Below are 10,412 nucleotides of genomic sequence, written 5' to 3' on the forward strand. Positions count from 1 at the left end.
CCAAATGTATGGGCTATAATTTGAGACTGCACAATGACTTCTTATTCACAAAACTATGTGTACTTCTGCTATCCACCAAAACATAAGCCACTTTACCATTGACATGACCTTGAGTCTTACATCCGCCCCAATGTTTGCTTTGAGACCCTTGATGTATTTTAGCATCTTCTAAATCCATCCACATGGAGAATGAGCTTCAAGAACTTTTTTGTGTAGTCCCCTTGACCTTGACAAAGCCTTGTCCCAAGTCATTCCATTTGCCAAACAACTTGTCATTTCTCAACTTGGAAGTAAAGGCATTTTGCATTTTACCCTTGAAAGCACTCCATGTGGTGATCTCATATCCATTGGCATGTGAGTGTCACCACCAAGTGTGTGCATACCCCTCCATGTGAAGTGAAGCATAGTACACCTTAGCATGATCACTGCTTGGGTTCATCTCAAAGTACATATCCAACTTATCAAGCCACTCTTCATTTTCTTATTGCTTACTCATCATCATCCTTGTTTTGGCGTTACCCATGCGTGGCCTTAGGGGTGGAACATCATGATCTCAAGACCCATCCACACATGTAAAGTCAAATGCTACCCACTTCACTTTTTCATCATCGCATGATGTAGACGGGATATTTGTAGGCAAACTCCCAAAAAAGAATGACTTTGGTGGCAAATTTTCCTTGTTGCCCAACTGCATGCACATGCACATTGCCACCCAAATTCTTGTGGTTATTCATGAAGTCTTCAAGTTGTCGATAAGGTCTCAAACCTTTGCCATGGTCCATCAAGCCTTTTCCTTGTTCCATCACATTTACATCATGTTGCGTAGATGAATCCTCCACCGGAGCTCGTTGCTGAGACGGATTCCCCTTTGAAAGCCTCTAGGAGGATGCGTGATTCTGATTCATACTTTCAACCAAGGTGGCTTGATTCTTATTCATGCTTTTAACCAAGCTCCCAAATGCATTCGCTTGTTGAACTTGACCATTGTTGATGGTTTAAAGGATTGTGCGCATCAGTTTAACCATTGATTGCATTTCTTCAACCTTCAGTGGGACTAATTAGTTGCTCCAAAGCCTCCATTTTTTAAAAAACGTGAAGAAGAACTTGGGGAAGAGGAAGTGCAGATCCATGCTTGTCCATAGCTCACCAAATGCGTTTGGCCCCACTGAAGTTACCCTAAAAATTAGTCTAATCCCATTGAAGTTACCCTAAAAATTGGCCCCACTAAAGTTACCCTAAAATTTGGTCCAATCCTTATTGTTTGGGATTTCTATCCCAAACATGTGGTATTTAATATGCTTTTAAGTATCTTAGGTATGTTAATTTTGTTTGATGGATATAGGTTTTTCTCTAATGTAGCATGAAACATTTGATGCATCTATATTGTGGCCCATGCATGCAACTATGTGTGTGTGCATACATGTGTATGCCTGAGTATGCTATGTCCAAGTGTGTGTTCGGTGTGTTTGGGTTCTATATGTGTGTTTTATGTGCGTTCTGTGTACATGCACATGAGTCATAGATGAACACACCAGTGTAGAGTGCTTTGCACCAGTCAATGTGAGGTGGGTTCATCAAGGCCACCACTTAAACAAATGAATAAATTTTTTGAATATATATCCCTGTAACCTCACCGTTTGATTAATCTCATCTCAATGCATGTAAATATTTGTAAATTGTAAGTGGAGAGACCGTCTAGAAAGTAGAGGGGCTGGGAGTAGCCGTTCATTTGAATTTGAAATTTGAAAAGAGAGAAAGAGGATGAGTAAAGACTAGTCTAGTCTAGAAAAGTGAGTTGAAAGAGCAGATGCCTAAAAAGTTTGCCACGTGGCACAAAGGATGAGATTGATTATCTTTTCCTAAAAGTGAAAATAAGAAGTAAGAGTTGAAAATATGTCATACACAATTATACCGTATTAGTGTGTGGGTCACCAATGAAAAAGTCATACGACTACTTTTAACCAAAAATCCATGGGTGTGGGTCGTATATATATCTTTAATGTCTTATTGTTTGGGATTTATATCCCAAACATGTGGTATTTAATATGCTTGTAAGTATCTTAGGTATGTTATTTTGTTTGATGGATATAGGTTTTTATCTAATGTAGCAACTCGTGTGTGACCTCAAAAAATGGCATGTGCACATGCACTCACCCATTATGCATGAGCATGTGTGCACACGAGTATGCCTGAGTTATGTCCAAGTGCATGTTAGTTGTGTTTGGGTTCTATATGTGTGTTTTATGTGCGTTCGATGTACATGCGAATGAGTTTTAGATGCACACACGAGTGTAGAGTGCTTTACACCTGTCAACAATTACGGGTGAAGGCCACTCGTTTAAACAAAAGAATACTTTTTTTTAAATATATATATATTCCCTGCAACCTCACCATTTCCTTAATCTGCTCTCGTTACACGTAAGCATTTGTAAATTGTAAGCGGAGCTAACCGTTAGATTACTACAACAGATGCCGGAATTGATACAAGGAGCCTTTACATCTTTATTTGAGAACCTATAACGAGGACTTGTCGTGTATGGACTCGGCGCGCGGGAGATTAAAACTGCAGAAAACGCGTGATTAATCTAATTAATTTACTGGTCACCTCACGCGTTGTCGTCGAATTTAGCCGAGAGAAGGGGGGCTCTCTAATTAATGCTAGAAAGTTACTACAGGTACCACTGAAATGCCTTGTCTTTGAAGCTCGCATACTACGCTCTCTAATGAGGGGGGTTTTAATCCGAGGGGGAGAGGAATGTACGGATTCCGCAAAACTTCATTGATTGCAGCGTTCACAGTCTCTTTTGGCTGCAAAATTGATCAAACCCGGATTTATTATGTACTTACAAGCAATGAGCTGATTGCGTGAAGGTTTTGATTCATAGTATAAATTTGAGATTTTCATAAAATTACCATTGGTAACATATACCAAATTTTGAGTTACAATTTGGTAATTTTCTAGATCTTAAAGTTTCCGAAGATCTCTTCATTTCTTTCATACATGCTAGATGTTGTATGAGTTTCAAAAAATTAAAGCTATTTCTATCAGTTAGTGAGAGAACTAAGAGAACTTGGAAAAAATAGCAAGATATTATAGTGATTTCTACTTGGTGAACCTCAAGTTATCAATTTGAGCCTTGTTAAGCATGCATCATATAGGCTTATAGAAAAACCCTAATGGTAATTTTTCTTAAAAGGTGAGTTATCATTTGATAATTTTTTACTAGTGCAAAGTTACCAAATGGTAATCATCAATCTAAATTAGATTACAATTTGTAACTTTTTAGTCGTTTGGTTCCAAGGTGGTTACCAAATTTATACTGTGTTTTGATTTAAGGAAATTACCGGATGAAAGCGGGCCTGCTCTCCACGGACAGCAGGAAGCACGGCCCTGTTGGCAATGCTGGGCATGGGAGCCAATGGCATTCTCTGTGACACACAGTAATCCCTGGATAAGTAGAAGCTGAAGCCAGATTACAGGCAATTGATAATTGATTGAACTAATATCTAATTCATTATTGCTAATCCTGTTTCGTTAAAATGAAGATTAACTTAATACAGAATCTTAATTTTAAAAAAAGTATCCTATGGTTAATATAAATATTTATATTATATTGAGATAACGACGTTACCAAAATTGGTTGAGCGAAGAAGGGGTTGCCCCACGCGTCCAGCTGGCAGGCCTGTAAGTATGAGCAAATGGTGTTTAGAACCCGGAGGCGGTTTCTGAAAAACCGTGAACGTTGACAGGGAACCGCTTCTGACGAGTCATACTTACCGGCAGGAACACCGTGGGCCAAAACTGCATGGTGGCGTGCTCAACGGTGGGGTGTCCCCACACGTGCAGCGGCGGGGCCCCAGCCGCCAGGGAGTGCGGCGCATGCGCTGGGCGCGGCTGGATTTGCTGAGGTGGCCGCGCAGCGGGCCACGCGTGGTGGTCACGACCGGCGGCCGCGGTATTGGCCGCCCGGCCATTGCCTGTGGCCGCCGCTTCCATGTTCCGTCTGTGATTCCAACTAGCTGCCTCCGCCTCGCGGGCGAGTAAATGCTTCCTGTGCGACCTGTACTTCTGTCGTCACCACATGGCACACACGGCATTTTCTGTCAATACATTGAATATTCATCAATACAACCAATGACATATCAAAAACAGTTTTATATTTTTTAATTGTACTATTAATTTATAACTAAAATTTCATCCATGTTACCATGTACAATGATTCATTGTACATATCTAACAAAAACGTGCACATGTACAATTGATGTACATATCCAGATAAAACACATTTAAAAAGAAACATCCACCATGACTACAATTGCCACCATTAAAAAGAAACATCCACCATGCCACCATTGACCACAACACGTAACCGAATTTTAACTTTCCCACAAATGTTTCATATTTAGGGCATCAGTTTTTTCGATTTAAACGCCTCCTTTTCTTTTTCTTTTTTTTAAAATCGGAATTAGATGATTGGTATTATTAAAGAAAAAAGGGCTCCATTAAAGTATTCGCAACACCTCCTTTTCTGCAAATCACATTGGTTATTTATTTATTGCGCCGAAAAACTTCGTTTTTCCGAGCTTGAGCCTTGAGGAAAATTTTGATAGAGTCTGAAAACAGGTCAACAATACGATATGATAATTTTTTTTAAATGTTCTGAAAATATACACGAATTTTTTTTCCTTAAAATCAATAATATATATTCGTTAAAAAAAAACTCTAATCACCCGATTTTTTGAAATTTAGAACGACCCGACTAGGAAATTCACGAGCTTTTGATTTTATTTGCTTTGGACGATTGTCAAAGGAAAGACTCTTGAAGCGTTAATTATTGAAGATCATATGCAAATAGTTTTGAGAAAAAAAAAGCAAATTATTTATCCACTCACCTGCAAATGGCTTGCGATGTTATGCCGCGTCAGACACTTCACTCCCATGAGCTGCAAAATTGTGGAGGGTATAGCTTTATCCACGCCCAGTTTCTCTACCGCTTGCACAAAGCGACGATGCAACTCCGGAGTCCAATCCACCTACAATTTAAAGACCAAAATCAACTAAAAAGAACCTTAATCCAGCGTCATCTAGCATTTTCATTTGGTTCTAAACAACCTAATCAATCTAAAAACAACAAAATTAACCATCATACTCTCCTAACTAAACCCTAATCGACCTCCATGCATAACAAAGTTATTCAATTCATTCTAATCACTCAAATCTAAGGTATACAATCACTCACCTTCATCTTCTTTTTCCCATTCTTCCCATTTGATATTTTGTTCCAGCTCTGCTCCGAGTCGTTAGTCTTGCTGTTAATCTCCTCGATGACTCCGCTAATTCTCCCATTAAGTGGCTTAATTTTCTTACTTTGTGATCCAACGCCTGGGTTGATCATCACTTTCTCTTCCATGGCCACTTCCTCACCAGCTCTTGGGAAATCTTCATCATCCAAGCAATCGAAGCCTTTGCTTAAGCTTTGATTAGTGTCTAATCCAGAGAAAACGTCACCGTCAACCAGATCATTGCTTAATGTGATGTCGTCTAAGTTATCCGGGATATCATTAAATTGCAGATCATCAAGCTCATGATTAAGCAAGTAGTCGTCCTTGGTCCTAGAATCAAAGAGGTCATTAGGGATGGTAGATTTGTTGACAATATCCTCGACTGCGGATTTGATGTGAAGATAATTATCACAATCATCATCTAAATCTCCCTTCGTGCATTCTAGACTAAAACCATGCGCTGATAAGGGGGAACCATCAGGATAATCTTCCTCTATGGGCATTCTAGAAGACTGCTCAAGCTGAGGTGGTGTAGAGCATAAGAGTTCATCACAATTATCGTTTTCCTCCAGATCCAAATAGGATGAGTAATTCTCCTGCTGGAAAAATAAACGGGCTTCCGGCATTTCATCTAATGCCTGCTTATAATTACATGTAAAATCTTGCAAATTAGCGTCTTCATTAGAAGTACTCAATGGAGGATTAACGTAAGCAATTTCTGTTGGCATCGCCATATGCTTTCTGATAAGAGCCTGAAAAAAGAGGCTAATATGGGTTAGTAATCAAAGGAAGATTAAGATATCATACAAGCATATAGTATATGTGCATGTATGTATGTGTTATATACACCACGCTATGGAGAAGAAGATAATTGTTAATGATTGGGTTAATCAAATATATTATAATTTTATATGTATATCCAATGTCCATATTTAGACATACATCCATAGGTCAGTTAACTGAATATTATTTTGTACCTTCCTAACCATGTGTTGCCAAATATTCGTTTTCAACCTCTCTTCGGACAAGGGGTTTTGTAGAAATTCTGATGCACCAGCCTGTTTTTCAGAAAAAAAATATAGCATTTGACAGAAGAAATAATTCAAAAGATTAACTAGAACAAGTACACAAGGTGATGTGATGGACGATCCTGCACCGAAAAAAAGCATATACTAAAGAATATATGAGATTTAAAAAAAGCTACTCACAGCAAGGCCTTGCATCATGATATCCATATGCTCCGTATTTGCCATCACTCTGCACCAGCATAAGAACATGGAGTGTACAAAAAAAGTAAGTCGAGCAATTTAAAAAAGGCAGACGTACCTTACTTCATTGGGCAAACTTTATTATGTGGTGGAGTTGAAATATGCCACTATAGGGTAATAAAAGCTATGATTTTCTGGGTATCTTAGACGGAGCCTTAATTAGTATTTGTATAAAAAAAAGAGTGTTGATGAATAGAGAGAAACTCACTTATGGTGGTCAAGTGCGTAGTATCTTGAAGCCGTTAAGTGCATCACAGGGGATAGCCTGAAAAATATTTGGATCACCCAAAAGAAAAAATAGAGCTGAACATAAAAAAGGGGAGGATTCAGGATTAAATGAGGTCACTAGGGGTAGTTTGCAATGCACTGAAATCACTGATTTGAGGGAGATCTAAGTGTTGATGTCAACACAGCAGTAGTTCAATGGATAGAGCGATTGTGTTATTCCTCAAGTTTGTGGGTTTAAATAGCCTGCAACCTTAGATGAGGGGTGTGTATCATTCCCAAGTTTGTGGGTTCAAATAGCCTGCACCCTTAGATGAGGGGTGTGTGTGGTAACCCAACATATCCCGGTTTTAAAAAAATAGTAGATTAGTTGCCAAACAATTTTAAGAACTAGGTGTGATGGAAAAAAAAAAGAACATATTAAATCATTGAAAAAGAAGGGAGAAAAAAAAGAGATGAGAGAGATTGGGATGGAGCTGGAAAGCAGAAATGTACGGCAAAAAAGTGGGGCAGCAGCTCGTGAGAGGCTGGCTGAGTCAGCAGTTTCCAGAACAACCATTATCTTGAAACACGAGCTCATGACAAGAAAGAACCTCATCCTCCTTCACACTTACACACACCCACAACAATGACGTCGAGGTTCCTGTTCCCACCCTCCAACATATGCAGTCACTAGCTACATCACACCCACACATACATTATATTCCCCGCATTTCAATTCCACTTGACCTTACTTTAAAGGCCTCCGTAACTACCACGTGAGTACCCGATTTTTTATTAAAACAATTCGTTCACATAATTTTAGCTTCTCTTGAAAGTTGGAAACCCCTAAGCTCCCCATAGTAAGAATTAGACTTGATTTAACTACCTTTATTGGCTACAAAATTACCTTTTTACAGAGCACAAATTGTGTGTTTTACCAAAAAATCTCTCAATGCCTTACCCAAGAGCCGCATGAGTACACTTAGAGTTTAGATCCTTCATCGTCCAGGCAAAATCAAACCACACAAACTTGAGGGCATCCCGGAGGCTATTGAATGAGAAATATCTTACTACGTTTTGCTAAGGAATTGCCAGTTCTCTATCATCCGTAACAAGCGGTTCGTCCACCGCCACCATGACATGCAGGCGCCCCTTTGGGAAATCCTTCCATTCTGGGCATTTGGTATGCTAATACTGGCATCCCTCGTAAGCCCAAAACACCTTAGACCATGGCAGAGCTCTGTAACGGTTCATCCAGTCAAGTCAGATCCATCGCTAAGCTATTCATGGAGTTAAAACCTTGCAAAAACCATCATCGTTAAGCTATTCATGGAGTTAAAACCTTGCAAAAACCATCAGTCGTGGTTAAAGAGAGTTTTAGGAGTGGATGGGAGAAGAACAGATGAGGGTGTCTAAGAGAGTAGTGACAGTTGAAGAGTGGGTTACCTATATATAGAAAGAGAGAGAGATTCTAAGAGAGATTTCCCATACTGACGTGAACCTTTCAAATAATATATTACAAGGGCGGTACAACTACTGTTGCTGCTGACTGCGCATAGCACAACATGGTACCGTCGATCTGCTGTTCAATCTAACGGCCCACCACGCTCTTGCGGTCCCCTCTTACTATACAGCAGAATCCTTCCGCCTAGTGTATAAAGACAGCACTGGCCTAGAATCGCTGTTGTGGCAGCCGAACAAGGCCCTACGCCTACGGCACTCGGGCAGTCGCTTCCGAAGCTCTGATCCAGTGTTAGAAAATTAGATTTTTTTTAAAATCGTATTTTTTCCAACCACCAGTCAAAAGGGAAAAAAAAAAACAAGAAATGGACTGTTTCATACGTAAAATAGGCAAAATTTCACCCTTGTCCTTTTTATGCCGGAAGGTAACGGGCGGGAGGCGCTCATACAATTGGAGCGCGCCCCGCCCCGCCGCGCCGCCCCGCCGTCTCCCCCCTCCCCACCGGGTGGTCTTTTCACATTCGCCCTAGAGTCCTATTGACTTTCAACTTCAAGGTGCGCCACGGGCCTCAACCTTTAGTCTGGTTAATAGCAACCACACAAAATGGCACGCCCTCCCACGTATATACTATTTATCTTTCCCATTTTTAAATTCCCATACCTAATCTATATGCTAGGCTAAGTGTCTAGAGTCCCTCCAAATTAGATCAACTTTCAGCTTGAAGAAAAATTCAACTCTCACAACCTTTTTTAAGCCCTTCATAGCCTCAAGTTTCTCAATGCAAACCCTCTCTCAAGTCTCCACGTGTCTATACTAACTAGACAATAAAGTAAGTATGGAAATGAGTAGGCTTGGGCTCCACCTTCTTCCCATCGTGATCCCGAATTTAGATGAAGTGTGCTCTTAGCATATGTCCTTTTACACATCAATCCATTTGTTTGGCTCCTTTCAAACATTATGTCTGGACTTTTGGGACTCAAATTGTATGCTGCATTCCCCATTCCCCACCAGATACAATTGTGTATCATGGAAATGGTGGATGAGATGTGCATGAAAATCAAAGCCTTTAATATACTTTGCACTTAGTGCAATGGGTGATGGAGATTGATATGCAAAAATTTTCTATACCAAGGCCCTTTACAAACATCTCCATTGCACACCATTGGACAAACAACCATTGGACAAAGGGGATCTCTACCCTTGAGGGGGACATCCCACCCAAGGGGTTATGCCTATCGCGTCAAGCAACTAGTTATAATGGGTGATATATTATGATTTGTATTTATTTTCCCCTACCTTGTCATAAGTGTATAAAGGCCCAAAGATCAAGTAAACAATGTATGAAGTGGCTCGAAGTGAAGGTGATCTTTTTCATCAAAGTATTTTCATACGCATAGGTGTATACTTTAGCCTTAAGATAAAGTAAATATTTTCATCAAATGTTGACGAGAACTTGTTGAAGCTCATTATCGACACATATGAGAGTAACAATTTTAAAAAAATGATGTTAACCTACCACTATTCAAACAAAGTGTCCTTTGATTTCTATTAATGACAAGTTGAGAAGATGATATAAATTGTGACTAAATTTGTGTGAAAAGCTTCTTAAACGCTGTATTTATCATCTTATGTTGCATCACTATGGGGCTGCTATCTATTCGCATATCTAGATGAAGTCTTCGAGAGGTAAGGTTTTTTAGTTTCAGTGGAAGTCTATTGATTTGAGGAAGTTCGAGGTGGTGATGGGTCACCATGGGGCTAGGCTTATGCTTGCCATGATCCCTAGATGTACCTAAACGACTATCTTAGTCCTTTGCCTCAAATAAAGACCTCTATCAAGCAACATGGAAGTATTGAAGACATAGATTGTATATAATTTTTCACATATTCAAGTGGTTTTGACTTTGTAAGCTGGTGAAGAGATCGTGTTTATTACTAGACATAGATTGTATACAATTTTTCACATATTCAAGTGGCTTTAACTATGTAAGCATGTGAAAATCATGTATATTACTAGACACTTACAATGACCATCACGAATGGCTTTCATAAACTCTATATCAAACATGGTTGTAAGGCACATGCTTATGATATAGTACTTGTGAACATAAATATACTTTTAGACCAAGCGAAGGCTTCGTTCAATTCATTCAACATGGGTAGATCAAGAATCCAATAAGAGGCAACTTGAA

The 10,412-nt window shown here is 39.5% G+C and overlaps 1 protein-coding gene across 6 annotated transcripts; it reads right to left on the minus strand.

The window, feature by feature from the left end:
* Positions 1 to 2,425: 2,425 nt before the first annotated feature.
* LOC147635343 (transcription activator GLK1-like) lies at positions 2,426 to 8,234 on the minus strand. 6 transcript variants are annotated; one of them, XM_086802586.1, is made up of 11 exons: positions 8,101 to 8,234; positions 7,830 to 7,998; positions 6,760 to 6,816; positions 6,492 to 6,540; positions 6,261 to 6,341; positions 5,241 to 6,035; positions 4,894 to 5,034; positions 3,779 to 4,069; positions 3,633 to 3,683; positions 3,346 to 3,429; positions 2,426 to 2,808 (listed from the first exon to the last, which is right to left on the minus strand). In XM_086802586.1, the coding sequence occupies exons 3-11, from the start codon at positions 6,801 to 6,803 to the stop codon at positions 2,659 to 2,661; spliced, it is 1,686 nt and encodes a 561-aa protein (XP_086658712.1). In that variant the 5' UTR covers positions 6,804 to 6,816; positions 7,830 to 7,998; positions 8,101 to 8,234; the 3' UTR covers positions 2,426 to 2,658. The 6 variants fall into 6 exon arrangements, 5 of the variants coding, with proteins under 5 accessions (XP_086658712.1, XP_086658711.1, XP_086658710.1 ...); XM_086802585.1 differs by having other exon boundaries at positions 7,830 to 8,057; positions 8,101 to 8,202; XR_015266637.1 differs by lacking the exons at positions 7,830 to 7,998; positions 8,101 to 8,234 and adding an exon at positions 7,030 to 7,808 and having other exon boundaries at positions 3,779 to 4,101.
* Between the last annotated feature and the right edge of the window lie 2,178 nt (positions 8,235 to 10,412).

This window comes from Cibotium barometz, chromosome 9 (assembly GCF_041138505.1).
Source record: "Cibotium barometz isolate CiBa-2024 chromosome 9, ASM4113850v1, whole genome shotgun sequence".
Classification (NCBI taxonomy): domain Eukaryota; kingdom Viridiplantae; phylum Streptophyta; class Polypodiopsida; order Cyatheales; family Cibotiaceae; genus Cibotium; species Cibotium barometz.